We start from the raw sequence: 19269 nt of genomic DNA on the forward strand, positions 1-19269 counted from the left end.
CCAAAGCATTCTTCAGTGAGTAGTTTAAATATTCTGAATTAGAACTGATCAGCAGAGTACAGAACCAGACTGTGTGTGTGTGTGTGTGTGTGTGTGTGTGTGTGTGTGTGCGCGCGTGGTGGGTATATGGTATGATATATGGAGCTATTATTAGACCTAGTCATCTTTTCTATAAAGGGAAGGCAGTTAAAGCCATCAATGGCCCAGGAATGACACATATTACTACCTACTTTAGGTCATGCAAGTATACCTTTATAGGGTAAAACAGGCAAATCATCAGATTTTCTTATTCAATAAATATATTTTTTTGTATTCTGGGGGTTACTGGTTTCCTGACTGTGAACCCATCCTGACTATCCATCCTGTATTTTAATTAATTCAGCTTAAAAAAACAGGTAAGATAATGACAACAACAAACCCTGCTAATTATCCCAAAGCCAAGAAAAATAAAGCCATTTTTCAAGGAAACATAAAAGAAAAAAAGCATTCAAGAAATTAACTCAGTGATGCCCCGTGTAAGAGGAATTGCCAGATGATGGAGATTTTCTAAACACCTGAGATGTTTTTATTTAAGTGAGAAAGTAAAAAAATATATCTATTTTAAATGTAAATCTTTCCCTAATCTATTTATTTCTTAAACAGATTTTATTTTTAAGTAATGTCTATGCCCAGCATGGGGCTTGAACTCACAACCCTGAGATCAAGACTTGCTCGCTCTACCAGCTGAGCCAGCCAGGACCCCACCCCGCCCTGCCGCTCCGGCCATATATTTAATGTATTATATACACTTGCTACCATTTAGACCTAATACATTGAATATATCATTGTGCTACAACACAGTGATGACTCCTCTATCACGGCCTATTTTTTTTTTTAATAGTTTGAGATCTCTAGTTTTCAAAACTCTACGACTATTACCATCATCACTATTGTTACGGTTCTTATTAATTACTCTCTGGCTATCCCTGGTCCCCTTTGCCATTTTTCCTTACTGGGAACAGAGAAAATAGGTAACTGGGCTTATTAGAAAAAGCACTGAGTGAAAGTCTAAGGGCTTGTCCTTGAATAAAAGGTGAAAGCTATTGCCCATGGATTTTCTACATGTGTTTTAACTTCCCACAGACCCATTTTTCATTCTTGTCCTCTCCCATGCACTGAGTGGTAGAACCATGAGATGACAGTGCATCAGCTAGCAAGGCGCAATACATCCACTTTGGAAATATTAATTATGGGATGAATATTCATAACATGGTATTAATCATTAGGAGATATAGATGCATATATTAGGTCATATCGTAACATGAGCAGACCAGAAATGTTTCTTTGGGTGTTGAGTTTGATAAGTTCCTTATAGATTTTGGATACTAACCCTTTATCTGATATGTCATTTGCAAATATGTTCTCCCATTCTGTCGGTTGCCTTTTAGTTTTGCTGACTGTTTCCTTCGCTGTGCAGAAGCTTTTTATTTTGAAACCAGAAATATTTCTTAAAAAACTAAACCCTTAAGAGGATTTCTTGGGAGCAATTGTTAAAAGATTCTGAAAGGGGAAATTTATAAAGTAAATAAAAAATTACGATCGTATCGATATCGTAGAAAATTTAGACTATAACAAGAAAAATTGTACCTATAAATTTACCACTTAAAAAAATACTAAGACTATTAAACAAGCTAAGAAATGAGACTAAGTTTTTAAAAAAGAAGGATTTACTCCAAAATATAATTGAGACTCCCAGAAAAATTTTAGTGAATGGAGTATGTTTCTGCTATAATAAATAAATGTCATCTTGGAAAATTAGACTTCCTAGTGGCTAGTATAATGCTCTACTCCACACATCCAGCAGGGGGCAGAGAGCATCCAAAATACAGAATTTGGTTTTTACATTCCCAGAGTGTCTTAGAAGTTCCCTTCCTTGAAGGCACTGAAACTGCTCAATGGAAAAGAAGCCTGTGATTTTCTTATTGCCATGTTCATGGATGCTAATTTTGCATAATTTCAACCTACCACGTCCTGTCTTAGGTTGAGGATTTAAATTTTACTGAGCACGCCTGCAGTTTTTACTTGTGATGGACAGCAGCCTCTTGATGTCAACTGTTTTTCATTATGATAGAGAAGAAAGACAATGGAAAAATAAATGGTCCCCAATTTGATGGAATTCCAAAGCATAAGGGAAATGTCGTCAGCACTCAAAATAACTGCTCTGTATAACTTCTGAGGAGATAGGCATCTCTTATGCTGAAGTCATGGGAACCACAGTGAATCTCAGCCAGAGAACTCATGGGGCTTCCCCATGGGAGAATCATTCTAGGTACCACTGTCTACATACATAGTAAACGGACTTTCTAATGGTAATAATCACAGCCAAACAGAAAGGAAACCAAACAAACAGCCGTAAGCCATAAACCATAAGAGCCTGGAATGAGAAAAGCACTTCGCTTAGTATCCCTGGGAATGTGGCATTTCTCCCCCTTTCCCCTGGCTTCCTTTGTCTGGTCACACTTCCAGCAAAGCAGCTTTCAGAGCGCGGCTGAGCGAGCGCTAGCATCTAAGATTCCAAAAGGAAAGGGAATAGAAAATGATGCATATTCAAGGACAGTGTCTTCAATGAGCATTTCCAACGTGAGCACAGGGACAGAGGAAAGGGGGAGGTCCCGCTGGGACTGGCCTGTGCATAGAGAGGAACACCCCAGTTAAGTCTACCCAACAGCTTTCCGCAAATCCAATCACTGCGCGCAACCTGGGGAGGAAAGGTCAGGGCCATTTCGGCCTCAAGGACAGCCACACACACCCGGCAGGAACAAACGAGCCTTGCGGGGCACACACCAAACACGTGCTCTAAAAACTGAACCAAGAATTTCCAAAGTGCAACCAAAAGATCTTCACAATTCCGAAGCGCCCATTTACAACAATGGCCGTTGCTCAACTTTCCACAACTAGGTTACCCGTTTCTTAACAATCTAGTACGTTCTGTCCTGCGGCATGGGCCAGCTGACAGGCAGGCTCAAGCCGATACCCAGAGAGATCACGGCTCTGGCCAAAAACACATACAAACAACTTGATGATTACATTTTCTTCGTTATCTGTATCTCCCCTTCATTAGCACCAAATGATTGGGAGGGAACAATATTCAAAACGCTGACATACACCATGCAGTCAGCTCTCCATGTCCAATGTGCCACTAAATAACCTGTGGCTCTCTGAGTCTCATTTTAAGTCCCAGGCCGGACGTGCTACATGGCCCAGCACACTCCCAGCTCACCACACCTTCACCGCTCAGCCAGTGTGTGCACAGATTGCACCCCATCTTGAGATGAACCCAAGTAAAAAGGAACTGATTGGCTAGAATAGAACAGCTATAAAGAGCCATAGAAAGCATTTCAAAGGAAATGTAAAGAAATCTCAAATACCAGATGAGTCACAAGCTGTCCCTTGAATGAATAACTTGAATGCTAACTACGTTCTTAAAAGTTACGGTCACGACGTTCTAGTTTTCCTAGGACTTCTGTTTTCACCCCTGTCTTCCTCCATGGTGCAGGCCATTCACCAGCCACAAGTTTCCCCTCTCCACGTTCTTGGGTTGTAGGAGTGTAACAACCCCCAAATCAAGCGGCTTTTTGAAGGAGCGAAAAGTCGAGAGGGGGGTGACACTGTCCAGTTTAGACCCAGCTCAGGTTCCTCACCAACAGCCTCTGGGCGACGATGACATGTTTTTGTGGCAGGTCGAGAACTGAACGTTTGCAGTATTTCATATATCAGTTTATGTGTACGTTTGGTAAAGGGTGGGCAACATGTTTTAAAAATTCTACATACACTTGTTTGGGCATGGCTCTCTATGTCATCCACAGTGGAGGAATGCTGATTGCAAACTTTTATGTTGGTTTGTTCATGCATGTTTTTCTCGTATTCCCGAACATCATCCATTGTCATATCTGAAAAAAGGTCAAGACGTTGGCAACTACTGTTATTAAACGCAGACTTTCAAGGGGGAGACTTTAGGGAAAGATGACAGCGGAAGCCAAAGAGAGGTTTAAAAAGCAGGGAATTCACTAACTTTATGAAGAGGATGTCATAAAGTTAGCTACACCAGCCAAACGGGGAGTGAGTGCAAGGAAGTTAAGTTGAAATAGTCTTAGAACAGAGAAGAGTGGAAATTATTTAGGGGTGAATCTTGTAACGTGAGCTAGATGGGTAGGAAGTATTAGCACGTGGGCAGAGCCATAGCCTGAGATCTCCTAAAGCGATCGTTAGAAGATCCCTTCGGGAACGGGGTCAGGTTTGTTTGGTTTAATACTTACCTTTCATACACCCTTCAAAACAGATTTGGAGATTTTTTTTTAAGTCAACGCATTCGACCATAGAAAGGACACTTTCATTGCTAGTGCAGGAGACACGACATGGAAGGCAGACAAACGATGTTTACCGGTACAAGGGATATTGGGCGCAGTGCTCACACATGGATGTATTTCTGCACAGAATTCATAGTGTTGGAGAGTGCGGGTCTACATCGAACTTCAAGTCTAGTCTAACAGCTTGGAGATGGCTGGCATTACTTCCACCTACACTGATCTATAAATAAAATGGCACATGACATTATGCTTTTGGGTCTGAGTCTGTAGTTTTTCAGCATTTCAGGATAACGATCTCCTAATCTAGTGGTTCCCAGCAGGGGACAACTTTGTGACAGTTTCGGTTGTCACACCTGGGGTGGTGGTGCCACTGGCATCTAGGGGGTGGAGGCCAGTGATGCCACCGAATATCCTACCAATGCACAGCACTCTCCCCTTCTCAACGGGGAAGTGTCTGGGCCAAAATGTCAACCGTGGTAAAGGCTGAGGAACCCCCGTCTAAATCCAACTGACAAAAAGCTGAAACAAAGAACCCATTCATCTTCAGTATGTGAAATGCGTAAAAATAACACTTATTCTCACTTTCAAGATGGCTGCTGTTTTACCCTCAACTCCCCACCCCGCTCTTTGGTTATTTTACACCACGCTACCAGCAATCTTCCCAGACAGGCATTCCTCTGTTGCTCTCATGGCAGAATTTAACTTCATGCCCCTCTACAATGAAGGTATGCTGAATTGGTTATGCGACCACCCCGATCACGAATTAGCTTGGTGGGGATTCAGAGAGGGTATTCACAGCTGGAATTTTTCCCTAAGTATTTGCTGCATCATGTGGTTTGCTGTCTTTTTATATCAACCCATGTATGTCATGTGAGCTTCTCTTCATCTCCACAGGGTACACTTGCCAGAACCCTGTGATTCAATTCAGTGTGGTCTGGGGCCAAGATGGAGGGCGGCTCTAAATCCGAACCTGGGCTATTTTATTTAGCCGATGACCCCCCTCCCGCCCACCCCAAAACCATCAATCAAAAATACTGTCCATAAAGCAATGTAAGTATCGAGGATGCTAAGCAGCAGTCTGGCCAGGCAAAGAGCATGCTTTTCTTTTAGAAAATCGAGGTAACTGGAAAGCAATAAAGAGACGCTGCTTTGTAATTAGAACAAACGTTATCTTAATTAACAATATTCTTTCAATACAATCAACTTTAACCTCAAAGGCTAGTTATCAACATTTCTTAAACACAAATGCACCTGGAACAAATACTGAGGTCATTTTTAAGCTAAGACTTTGGGGACGTTTCTCTATATATGTGTTCATTAGACATTTCCCTCCCTCCCCTCCCTTCCCAGCCACTGGCATGACAGTATTTTGGCAAACAAAAACAAAGGCATTGTAGTTTTTTTGTCCTAGTGAATCCCAACAGAAATCGTTCTTTATCTTTAATTAGCTCAACGTGAGGAGAAGGGTTTAACTGTGTAACCGTGTGCTTTCAGAGATATTTCAATTTTGTAGATGTGAAGAAGGATTTAACAACAAAGGTATTCATTACTGCCTTGTTCGTAATAGTGAGAAATGGAAAACAACCCAGGGGACTGATAGTAATATACAACCATTCAAAAGTGATGTAGAAGAAAATTAACACTATAGAGAAATGTTCTTGGTATATTGTCAAAAATTGGAGGTGAAAACACTGTATGTATTATATGAAATCATTTTTGTCAGAAAAGCATTACATACATTTTAAAAAGACTAAAAGAATACATTTCAAAATATTAACGGTGATTGTTTTGAGGAGTTGGAATTATAGGTAATTTTCATTTTCTTCCTTTTGTTTATTATTTCCTACATCAAATCTGCTGTACTTGTGTAAGAACAAAAACGAAGAACATTATTTAAAATCTATTGTTTGGGGTCAAATACCATCAGTTTAGGATTGGTAAGGAGAAAATACAGTTTTCTAGGGGCACCTGGGTAGCTCAGTAGCTTGAGTCTGACTTTGGCTCAGGTCATGACGTCGGGGTTCGTGGGTTCAAGCCCCACTTCGGGCTCTGTGCTGACAGCTCAGAGCCTGGAGCCTGCTTCAGATTCTGTGTCTCCCTCTCTCCCTGCCTCTCCTTTGCTCATGCTCTGTCTCTCTCTCTCTCTCCCAAAAATAAATAATAAATATTTAAAAAGAAAAAAGAAAATATAGTTTTCTAGAATTTCTGCTCCTTCTAGAAACATGGTGCCTTTTAAACAAATTTTTTTTTTTAAGTTTACCTATTTATTTATTTTGAGAGACAGCACAAGCAGGGTAGGGCAGAGAGATGGGGAACAGAAAGAATCCCAAGGAGGCTCCACGCTGTCAGCACAGAGCCCGATGTGGGCCTCGAACTCAACAACCGTGAGATTGTGACCTGAGCCGAAATCAAGAGTCAGATGCTCAACCGCTGAACCGACTGAGCCATCCACGCCACGTGCCCCACCTTTTTTGTTTTGTTTTGTTTTGTTTTAAACGAAGAGTTACAAAACAAAGTTCCAGGAAATTTCACCTAGAAGAAGAAAATCTCCCAATTAGACCACATAAGACTCCTGAGTTCTCCCCATGTACCATACATACATGCTTATGGATATGATGTAAATATTTTCAATATTCCTTAGTAATTTATGGAGAGCCTAATCAGTGAAAATATTCCTGTTTAGTTTATGTGGTGAAATGCATTAGGTCTTGCTTCTGCAAAGTATATTACCTCAAAATCTATATATGAATCAATTTTTTAGTGAATTCGATTGCACTGCCCAACGACAGATTATACTTTCAGAGATGATTCATCTTCATTATGGATTGATTTTCAATGATCAGAGAATGACTTCTAACAGTTTAGGTTCAAACCTTTTTATTTCTAGTTCATGTGTACTAAGACACTCTAAAAGGAAACTTATGTTAATTGTTTTGTAAATAGACCGATAAGTAATCACCCCTCAATATACAGATTTGGAAGGTCATAATTTACTTTTCATAAATAACGTTTCTTAGATAAAAGGTTTTTAAATAAGTAACACTGGGCTAGTTCCTTGATTTAAGAGTATGTTGTAACTAGTATGATGTTTCTGTTGGTAAGAAAGGTACATCATAGTATCTCTGACATTAGGCTATCGGAAGTTTTATGTGTGTGTGTGTGTGTATATATATATAACACTGATATGATCTGCTCTGGGAAGTATGCTGGGGGTATAAATGCCCTCATTACACTTCAGTGGCACAAGATTTCCTCTCTTTGCCCTCTTGCGAGGCCGTTTCTTTCCTTCTCTTTCTTACCCTCCTTCGGATGAGGGGAGAGCTGATCCTGTCTCCTACTCCAGCCACGTGGAGGTCACACTGAATGTGGTCCAGATAGAACCTTCCCCCCTGCCAGATGACTGGGCTGAGATGGGAACCTTCTGCTTTTATTACCAGTCCGCTTTGTCAAAGCAGCTCTGGATCCAGGGAATTTGTTAATTGAGGAATCTGCTTTGATTTCTTCAGCTGTGAACTAAAGGCTTTCATTTAAAAACAAAATATAGGGGGTGTCTGGGTGGCTCAGTTGGTTGAGTGTCCAACTTTTGGCTCAGGTCATCATCTCATGGTTTGTGGGTTCGAGACCCTCTTTGGGCTCTCTGTTGCCCGCACAGAGAGCCTGCTTTGGATCCCGTGTTCCCCTCTTTCACCCCTCCCCTGCAGCATGCACATGTGCTCTCTCTCTCAAAAAAAAAAAAAAAAAAATATATATATATATATACATATATATATATATATTATATGGGGGTGCCTGGATGGCTCAGTCAGTTAAGTGTCAGATTCTTGACTTCGGCTCAGGTCATGATCTCATAGTTTGGGAGACTGAGTCCCGCTTTGGGCTCCTTGCTGACCTCAAGGAGCCTGCTTGGGATTCCGCACCCCCCCCCCCCCCGCCCCTCCCTCACTCGCATATGCACTCTCCCTCTCAAAATAAACATTAAAAAAAAAATACGAAGAAGTGACATTAAAAAAATATATAATATATATACACCTTCACTCTATGAATGTTGGTCTGCTTCAACCATTTTCTGCTTTTTAATAAAATATGGATTTCAGTGACTGTTTATGAAATCACTCAAGTAATACATGAATTGCGTTCCATAGAAATAATTCAAATAGTACTGATTTATATTGAGAAAAGAATTTAATTCCTTGTAACCTCTCCCACTAATCCTATTTTTTCTGAATATCACTACTGTTAAGAGTTTGAGGTACAGGCTTTTCTTTTCTATGAATTCTTTCTATGAATTCACATGTATACTACTACACATACATATAGTCTCACTTATTTCTACATTTATGGAATCATACTATATAGTACCCTATGCCATACATCCTACAAATACTGTTCTTTTTCTTTTTAAATTTTTATTTTATTTATTTATTTATTTATTTATTTAGAGGGAGAGGGTACAAATGAGCGAGGGGCAGAGGGGGGGGGGGAGAGAGAGAGAGAGAGAGAGAGAGAGAGAGAGAGAGAAAGCTCACCCAAAGTGGGGCTCAAGCTCATGAACCTGGAGATCATGACCTGAGTGGAAATCAAGAGCCGGATGCTTAACCAACTAAGCCAACCCGGGCACCCCATTTTTATTTTTTTTAATACACTTTTTAAAAGTTTTAAAGGCGCCTGGGTGGCTCAGTTGGTTAAGGGTCTGACTTTAGCTCAAGTCATGATCTCACAGTTTGTGAGTTCCAGCTGCAAGTTGGGCTCTGTGCTGACAGCTCAGAGCCTGGAGCCTGCTTCGGATTCTGTGTCTCCCTTGCTCTCTGCCCCTCCCCTGCTCACGCTCTAGGTCTCAAAAATGAATAAATGTAAAAAAAAATTAAACAAAATAAAGTTTTATTTATTTAAGTAATCTCTGCATTCAACATGGGGCTTGAACTCATGACCCTGAGATCGAGAGTCACATACTTTACCGATGGAGCCAGCCAGGCACCCCTATACATATTGATCTGATTTGCTTTTTCCACTAATGGAAAATATACATATTTCCATACTGGTATATATAGAACTAGCTTATTCTTTTTAACTGTCACAAACAATATTCACAGTATGGGTACATCGTAATTTATTTGCTCATATTCCTATTAATAAAATAAACACTTAAACTGAGACTAATTTCTAGCTTTTATAAACAACACTATATTGAATAGCTTCTTTGTACCTATATTCAAGGGCACATGTATAAATATACAAATTTCTATAATAAATTTCTAAAAGTGGAATTGCTGGGTCATAGGTTTTCGTACTTAATCATTTTTATAGAAACTGTTTATTTGTTCTCCCACTTTATCCAAAACGGAATATTTTCAAGATCTTAAATTTTTTGCTATCAGATGAACAAATGTCATATTTTGTTTTCATTGTATTTCTTGTGATTAGTATCAAAGTTATTGGTCATTTGTGCTTTTTTCTATGGCGTACCTATTAGTGTTCTTTACCTTTTTTTTCTACTGAGTTGCTGGATTCTTTATTTACAGGACCTCTTTATACATTATAGATATTCTCTGTTGGCTACCCTATACTACAAATATCTTCTCCTCGTCTTTCGACTTTGTTTATGGTGGCAATTTTTTTTCAATCGCTTTATTTTTTAAAGGAGGCAGGCTGACTTCACCGTTTGTGGAGGTAAGATCATATATTTGAAAGGACAGAAGTCAGTTGAACATACAGAGAAGTTACAAATGCCATGGGACAAAACGTCTGCAATCAAAAATTTTCCTTCATTGTATTGCATAGCTACAGCAGCTAAAATTTTAATGGAGTTATATACTTTAATTCAATGACCTGTCTAGTAGTACATGTTTTATTTCCTTCTACAAACATTTTCTCTCTACTTCTAAGATCTTCAGCCTAAACAGAAGCAATTTTTTCTTAATGCTAGGTCAAAATGGAAGTGTTAAACAAGTGGTTGGGTTAGGGGTGGAGGGAGGCTCCAGCAACCATGAATGAAATTTGATACTCCTCGGCTCTAGCAAAATGGCAATTATCCTTTGGCATGGAGGGGGGGGTGGGGCGGAAGGGAAAGAGAGAATGAGGTAGGGGCAGAGAAAGAAGAAGAGAGAGAATCCCAAAGCAGACTCCGCACTGTCAGCACAGAGCCTGATGCGGGGCTTGAACTCACGAACCATGAGATCATGACCTGAGCTGAAATCAAGAGTAGGACGCTCAACCAACCGAGCCATCCAGGTGCCTCCTGCCTTTAAAACTCTTTACAATGAGGGGCGCCTGGGTGGCTCAGTTGGTTGAATGTCCAACTTTGGCTTAGATCACGATCTTGTGGTCTGTGAGTTCAAGCCCTGTGTCGGGCTCTGTGCTGACAGCTCAGAACCTGGATCTTGCTTCAGATTCTGTGTCTCCCTCTCTTTCTGCCCCTCCCCCACTCACACTTTGTCTCTGAAAAATGAATAAACCTCAAAAAAAATTAAAAGAAAAATAAAGCTCTTTACAGTGATTATAAATTCAATACAAGCTTGTTATAAATAGCTTAGGGGTGGGCTCCACTTTTTTTGTAGTGAAAGTAGCCAATCCTCAAGTCTTGGTCAATTACCCTTTCCATGTAATTCAGACCCCTAAGATCTAGAATTGTAATACACGGTTATGATTTTTTTTTATAGTTCTTAATTTGGGGAGGTAGAAGAGAGTCACAGATCCCTTTGAAAATCTGATGAGAAACTAGGAGTTCTCTCCCCAGAAAAATGAACACAGGCACACACACATAAAACGTTGTGTCATAGCCACGGCACTGAAATTCATACTTCAGGAAACTGGAGGCCATGGGAAAATACCGGCTTGGTGAGTTCAACCAGCTAATGCTAGTCTAGTCTCTCAGTAGGCTTCCTTCTCCACCTTGGGCTAGCTCCATTCATTTTTAGGCCTGCTCTAGGGACTGGAGAATAATTTCTAAGTCACTTTCATGAGGGACTTTCATCTATACTAGCAAGACTATGCCACCCTCCCCACCCCACCCCCCACCCAGTCTCATAATTTTTTTGGAAGGGTGACTATTTCAAAGACGTTCATGAAGTTCCATTCAATCATAGCCTCTCTTTGGCAATCCTCTTTGTGCCTCTCTCAAAATACCTCCAGATTTGTGAACCTTTTGTGGACATGGTTACACTTCACAATGAACATGAGCAGAATAAAATTTGTTTAGGGAAATAGTTATGCGATAGCCACGTGCTCAGACTCAGAAAATATACAAAATTAATCCTTGGGTAAGAGAAGAACAACCACCATGGACAATGTCCTTCCCACCGACCCCCCTCCCCCCTTCTTTCTTCTTAATTAAGCACTGGAGGTGGTTAGCTTAATTAGAGAGAAAGATATTCAGGGGTGCCACTGCCTATGGTGTAGAGTTTGTGTCCGGTACAAACACATCGCCAGGGAGGCCAATGGGACTAAAATTCAGCCCTAAGCTGAGATCACCTGCTGAACCGGCCCAGAAGGATGTTCTTTTTTCCAATTCTCACAAGGCACCGAAGCCTACCAGTTGGCCCGGAAGACATCCACCATTCTCTAATCTGTTTGGACTGAATTAATTAAGCTGTACTTGCAATCTAATCTGATTTAAAGTTGTTCTTAAACTTTAGCAAGTATCCGAATCATCTGGAGGGCTTGTTAAACCACGGATTGCTGGGCTATTCCCCCAGAGTATTTTATTCCGTAGGAGCCCAGAATTTGAATCTCTAACAAGTACCTGAGGTGGGGGCTGATGTGGGCCTGGGGACCTCACTTTGCACCAATGCTACAAACCATAGGCAAGGGTTTTTTAATTTTAACTTTATTATTATTTATTATTATTATTTTTTTTTTTTACTTTGGACCTTTTCTGTGTCTACTAATGAGAGCCTCACTGAGCCTACTGGGACCAAAGAAAAATAAGTAACTTCAGGTAGCCCAAACTGAAGGGCCATCCTCATGGACAGTGACACACCCATTTCCCCCGAAAGGCCCACCGTCCCTAGGATCACCTTGAATAAGGGACTGAGAAGGCACTCTGTGGGCAGGGCTATTATGACTGAGCCGTCTGTAGCTGTGTAAGGAAGGAGCCACAGTTTTCCTGGCAAGCAGTTGCGGGGGAAGGGGGCAAGAATGCCAGTAATTTACATGAAATTGATGGGGTGGTTCCTAGACCCCTTGCCTAGTGAAAAGGCTGCCTGTTTTGGTTGGAGCTAAGACTGTGTATACAGGGGGTGGAGACCTTCTCTGCAGAGTACATGGCTTCCCCATGATCTACATCCACTAAACCACACACTGCTTTTCTGCACTCAGATACAGAAAGGCTTTTTGTCAATAGACTCCTTGAGTTGTTAATAGGTCCACCTAACCCATCCTGAGTAAATAGGTAGGCATTCTCCCTCTGAAAGCTCTCCAGGACTGGAGGCCTCTATTTTCCTTTGATGCATTAGTCTAGCTTTGGGCCCCCTGGAATGGTCTGAGATTTTTTTTTTTTTTTTTTTTGGACTAAAAGACTTTAAGTCTCTTCCTTGCTCTGGCATGCCTGAGACGGAAAAGAATAAGCCCCCATTTTTTTGTACCCTAGCCGTTCCGCATTGGATGCCCACCCACATTTTTTTTTTCTATATCCTGCCTCTACTCAAACCCTCTTTTCTGATCAACAGGCTTGAAGTGTTTTGTCCTCTTAATCAGGAACCAGCTACCCTTTTTGATGTTGCCTTTTCTGAAAAGACCTCTATGGCATTCTGGTACTGGAAGGAAATCTATCAAAGTGCTCTCCCTGTCTCTTCGCCTTCAAAGTGTCAGATTCTTGGCCCTTCAGGTCCCCATTCACTTGCCAATTATTCTCTGAATATCCTTTTGATATTCTCTTAGTGTTGGTGGCAAGGACACCACGAGCTTAGAGAAGTCAAAGTTCAGAGAGAGCAGCAAGTCTTCAGGATTTTTTGCGTCTATGCGCCCTCTCTAAGAAGCTGAGAAAAGCTCCGGGTGTGTGTGTATGGGGCGGGGGGGGGGGGGGGGGGGGAAGCAGAAATATTTGTTTCATGATCAGGGTAAGTAATCACAGGAGGCTCTCCCTCTACCTGCCTTGGGGAGACATTATGAAAATCATGACAATGTGGCAAGCCAACATCTGCTACACGTAAACAGTGTCCTGGGGGTGTGCGGTAAGAACGAACAAATGATGATCTTTCAAAAGAATCTCTTCCAGAGGTCTGCCTTTGGACAAACCCAGGAAGATGCACTTGGCTCTCCAGAAGATGCAGATCTGGGAAAAATGCACACACACACGCACACATACACACACAGACCAAGCCCTCCAGAACAAGGTCTTTTGAAATGTGGCTCGAAGCAGCTAATGACATTAATGACAATCATTTTCTTTGCCTGTTTAGTCCAATGTATCTTTTCATTGTGGATTTGATATCTTCTGCTAAGAAGAGGGAGGGATTGGTGGAACAATGACAGACAAGCACCAAAATGCAATGTAGGTTACACTGAGGACAAATTCAATTGACTTAGGAAGAGGCCAAGGAGGACAGCATTTCATTGGCTAATCAGATCTAACCCAAGTCACCAATTGGGTGTGTTCATCTCTATTTATAGTCAAGGACAAGAGCCTCTGATGACTGATTCTGGGAATGTAGAAGATTCATGTGGATGAAATGATAGTGCTGCGAATCTGGAAAGGGTGGTCCATCCATCACAGGATGAAGCAAACCTTATTATCTGTTAGTGGAAATGTGCAGAACTTGTTTAACTCCTCCCAAATCATGAAAAAAAAATGAAAGAAAGAAAGAAAGAAAGAAAGAAAGAAAAGAAAGAAAGAAAAGAAAGAAAGAAAGAAAGAAAGAAAGAAAGAAAGAAAGAAAGAAAGAAAAAAAAGCCACAACAGTCTTAGTTAGGATGAAGGGGCACCTATGGATCCTTGCAGAATCCTTAGGTTTTTAGTGAAAGAGTATTGCAAAGTGTCCTGTGAATCCAAGGATTCACTTTCACTTGATATGATGCTTCAGACAGTTTTGATCTTGAATCGAAGTCTGGGATAAATCAGGATGGGTTTAAAACCCATCCAACAGAAGTACAGAGCCCTTGTGTTCTCAAGTATGCCAGCAGCAAAGGTACGGAGGTCCTACTTATTAGTCAATAACTAAGTACAGTTGACCCTTGAACAATTAGGGCGTTAGGGGCGCCAACACGCACATGCTCTCCTGCGGAATCGAAAATCCATGCGTAACTTTTGACTCCCTCCAATAGCCTACGACTGACTGGAAGCCTTACTGATAACATTAACAGCTGACGAACACATATTTGTATGTTCCATGTAATCAATTCTGTATTCTTACCATCAAGAAAGCTAGAGAAAAGAAGATGTTGTTAAGAAAATCATAAGGAAGAGAAAACACATTATAGCAGTGTACTGTGTTTAGTGAAAAAGAAAATCTGCCTAAGTGGATCCACACAGTTCAAACCCGTGTTGTTCAAGGGCCAGCTGTACCGTGGTTATTTGAGACAAAGCTTCGATCGTTATACTCTTCTTTGTTATGTTCCCACAGACAGCGCTGCTGGCAATTCAGGGCGGAATAGTCCTGCCTTTGCTGTGTCTTTCTAGGTAGCATCTGAAGCCAGGTGGGATGAAGGTGGGGAAGGTGACTTACCATACCACTCATCAACCCATGCAAAAGCCTGTCTATGTCCAATCAGCAGAATATCCCGGACCACCTAAAAAAGTAGAAGAAGGAAGGTGAAGTAATAACCACGTCTGACGAAAACGATCCAGAAAATAGGTTGTTCCCAATTCTAGGAATCCTGGCAATTACAAATTTCTCAATCACTCTGTCCATGGGACGGCAATTATAGTCTCATGGACACAGATACGGGCTCGTTCGTCCCGAGTCCTTCCATGGCGTGCTCTACTCGCTGTAAGTTAATCTCTTCATCTTGTTTGAAACTTGGACTGGGAGTGTATACATTGTGGACAACCTTACTTGGCAGTCGTACAGCAGGGGCTGGGATGGATCTCTAAGCTCATCACCCTGAGACTTTTCATTTATCTTTACCTAAAACAGGTTCAACTTTTCGCTTGTGGGACGGTGCGTGTCTCGCTGGTGCAAGGAGGTCCTAGGTGTTGGGAATCAAGAATGCTTTTCTGGATAGCAAGTGACTTCTAAGCAAAGAGCACTTAACTCTTCCCTGAGGAAATAACCTAAATATTGATAAAAAAATTTTTTTTTAAAAAATTTAATTGAAGGTGTGGGATACGAGATAAAGAAATATCATTTGGGGAGTGACTTTCACATAACAGAAGGGGAAAAAAGCAGTTTACACAAGTATTATTGAAAGAGACGAAATAGGGGCGCCTGGGTGGCTCAGTCGGTTAAGCGGCCGACTTCGGCTCAGGTCATGATCTCGCGGTCCGTGAGTTCGAGCCCCGCGTCGGGCTCTGTGCTGACAGCTCGGAGCCTGGAGCCTGTTTCGGATTCTGTGTCTCCCTCTCTCTCTGACCCTCCCCCGTTCATGCTCTGTCTCTCTCTGTCTCAAAAATAAACGTTAAAAAAAAAATTAAAAAAAAAAAAAAAAAAGAGACGAAATAAAGAGACCTCAGCAGGTATAGAACAGATGGGGATGGTAAGCTTGGCTAGGAGACAAAAGGAAGGAAATTGTTTCTTGTAGTGAGACGCAATGGCAACAGAAGACTAAGAAAGATAATATATATATAGCTTGTGTGTATATGTGTGCCTGTGTGTAACCCTGTTCATGAGTTTTAATTTTATTTATTTATTTATGAATCTTCTGGTGCTCTTTTTGTCCTCTATAAATATGCCGCTTTACGTTTCTTGGATACGCACACGCTCCCTTCAACATTCCTTTCTTCCTGCCAAACAAAATCCAGCAATTGTCAAAAACCTCTCACGAAAGGTTCAAGCACGTTTCAGTAAATGAAGGAGTTTAATCTGGCGAATTTGCAGAAACAAGGGAAGCGTTTATAATGAAGTGTTTATTTCTCCATGCCTCTGGATAGCTGGTGAGGCTTTTATGATTTGGAAGGAGGAAATATGTCACGAAAATAAGAAACAACATGAAACCATACACACTCAAGTGCTGACTGTCAAATTCATGGAAATGAAAAGAACGGCATCGAGCCATCAGTAAAATATACCCTATTACATTAAGCACAACACAGCTGTCTGCTGGAACCAAGAATTCAATAATGTGCTAATGGCTCGCTTTCGAACATTTTTTTCCCCCTTAACTGTGAATAGATTCTTAAAAAACAAAAGTATTCAGAGAAAGGCATCCCTGGTACTTTAAACGCATGCAAATACTAGCCTCCTATACTCATTAGCAGCTCATGGGCCACAGCAGGTGTGGTTAGGGGGTGTAGATAACACTTCCTTATATTTGGAAACGGGCATGCCTTTTACTAGAGCATAATTCCTACAGGTATTGTAAAGAAACAGAATCTCAAAACTAGCCAAAGTCATCGGATGAGAAAAGAAACACAATAAGCCCTACAGCAATCTAAATAGGCTTTGAGAAGAGAAAGGAGGATATGACAAGTGCTCTGTGTAGTGGCCCCGAGAAGAGGAGATCATTTTGGGCTAAAAAATAAGGGGGTAGAGATAGTGCAGGAAGTCAAAGAAGATACAGCCCAGGTTAGACACAGAGCCGGGAGCATCTTCCCGCTTAATCGCTTGGGACACGGCTGGGAAACAGGTGGTCCCCAAAACTTGATTTCTATGTGTCTCTCACGTGGCTCCCACCTCTGGCTGGGCCGACCGACAGGGCTCTAGAGCGCAGAAGAACGATACACCTCTCCGTTAAAAACACACCAAAGCTCTCAGATCTGTTCTAGAGTCTGCCATTCTCATGAGCCCAGGTTCAATCTATTCCTTTGTACTTAAATTCAAAATGTATACGTGTTATTGCCAATCGGCCTTCAATCTCAGTAGACCAATCCGTCTAAGTAAGTAACACAAAGCTCAGTGCATTAACGTTAAATTCCAGCGGCCCCAAAAGAATTTCAGAAAGCTATTCTTTATCAGTTTTTAAGTGGAAAAATAAACAGATATCCAGCCTATTTGGAATGTAGAGACAATGTGGGTAGTATTTATTTTTATGAAAATGGGAGGCACTACAAAGGGTAATGCAAAACACTACATTTTCCATTTGTTTCCATGAGGGTAACAGTCATACTAGAAGCCCCTAACAAACTTAAGTCATCACCAGGTGATGATTTCCTGCTACACAATTAACATGTTTAGCTAAAGTGGGTATACAGTTGAAATCTGTGTTTCGAGGCTATTAATAATTCTTTGGTAACAGAATTATTAAATGACCAGAAATACTGAGATGCACCATCTAGGGGACAATCGTGTTTTCTCTTGGGGCGTCTTCTACCTTAAGTGTCTATATTTGCAGGGTCTTTTGAGTGAGAATGATCTTGGGGGCTGCACACACAGACAAGCCCCGTGCCTCTGCCTGGAATCCAAGTACCCAAGTACCAAGTACAAGTACTTCTGCCTGCAACGAGGTTAGCCTGATGCCAGAGGGAGAAGTATGTTTTAAATTCAGTTAATTTCCTGAATATACTCATCCAACAGACACGGAGGTCACGGAATGAGAAATGAAGCGCAAAACATCAAATTAAGCCTGGATGTAAGAGGCATTTTCACGAAAACAGGGTTTTCTAGATGCAGTTGGCTCGTGTTGGCTCAGCACTGTACAGGTGTTGTGCGTTGTGCACTCCAGCTGACAATAAAGACAGTCACGGAGAGCCTGGGTGGCTCACTTGGTTAAGCATCCGACTTCGGCTCAGGTCACGATCTCACGGTTCGTGAGTTCAAGCCCCACATCAGGCTCTCTGCTGTCAGCCCAGAGCCTGCTTCGGATCCTCTGTCCCCCTCTCTTTCTGCCCTCCCCTCTCTCAAAAATAAATAAACATTAAAAAAACAAAAACAAAAACAAAAAAACAAGTCACTGTGTCCACAGTCCGGGAACTGCTGTTTATTCACCTACCTTGTGTACAAATTGTTCCACTCTGGTCTGAAGTCCCCAGACCTCAAACTTCACGGTCACCAGCTTGTAGGAACACATGATGGGTTGATGACTATCTCTCCAGCCTTCCCTTAATTGGCCGCGTCCTGTCTTCTCTGACTTGAAGTGTTTAGGATCCTGAAAAGGATACATCAAAGAAATGATAACTTTAAAGCTTAATTATCATTTATATAGGAAATTTCCAGAATAGGTAAGTCCATCGAGACCAGCAAGATGAGTGGTTGCCAGGTGTTGGAGTCACTACTAATGGATAAAACGGTTCCTGTTGGGGCGATGAAAATGTTCTGGAACCAGGTAATGGTGGGAGTTGCATAGCTTTTGTGAATACACTAAAACCCTCTGAATTGTACGCTTAATTAAAAGGGGGAATTATATACATCTCAATCAGAAGAGGGGCTTACGGTGTAAGTAAATAGCAAAATGATAGCTCACCTATTCACATGTCAAAAACGGGATTGATTTATTTATTCACATTTGAAAGATTTTATTTTTAAGTAATCTCTACGCTCAAATTCACAAACCTGAGATCAAGAGTTGCACATTCCACCAACTTAGGTAGCCAGGTACCCCTCAAAAACGTGATTTTAAGCCAGATTTGTGCTGGGACGCCTGGGTGGCCCAGTCAGTTAAGCAAAAGGCTTTGGCTCAGGTCGTGATCTCACGATTTGTGGGTTCGAGCCCTGCGTCGGGCTCTGTGTTGACAGCTCAGAGCCTGGAGCCTGCTTCAGATTCTGTGTTTCCCTCTCTGTCCCTCCCCTGCTTGTGCTCTGTCTCCCTCTCTCAGAAATAAATAAACATTAAAAAAAAAAAAGCCAGATTTGTGCCACTGCATTGTATTTTCTCTGACCTTAGGTTCGATAAACTT

The 19269-nt window shown here is 41.4% G+C and overlaps 1 protein-coding gene across 11 annotated transcripts in view; it reads right to left on the minus strand.

Annotated features, from left to right (window-relative positions):
• PITPNC1 (phosphatidylinositol transfer protein cytoplasmic 1) overlaps positions 1-19269 on the minus strand; it is a 268172-nt gene that overhangs the window by 4930 nt on the left and 243973 nt on the right. For 10 of the 11 annotated variants that reach the window (XM_042917205.1, XM_042917203.1, XM_042917209.1 and 7 more), the window contains 2 exons: positions 18366-18521; positions 15005-15068 (listed from right to left, as the gene is read on the minus strand). In XM_042917205.1, coding sequence (XP_042773139.1) covers positions 15005-15068; positions 18366-18521 — 220 coding nt within the window. Of the gene's footprint in view, positions 1-3810; positions 3930-15004; positions 15069-18365; positions 18522-19269 lie in introns of all 11 variants that reach the window. The other variant, XM_042917199.1, reaches the window with a different exon arrangement.

Source organism: Panthera leo, chromosome E1, assembly GCF_018350215.1.
Source record: "Panthera leo isolate Ple1 chromosome E1, P.leo_Ple1_pat1.1, whole genome shotgun sequence".
Taxonomy (NCBI): Eukaryota; Metazoa; Chordata; class Mammalia; order Carnivora; family Felidae; genus Panthera; species Panthera leo.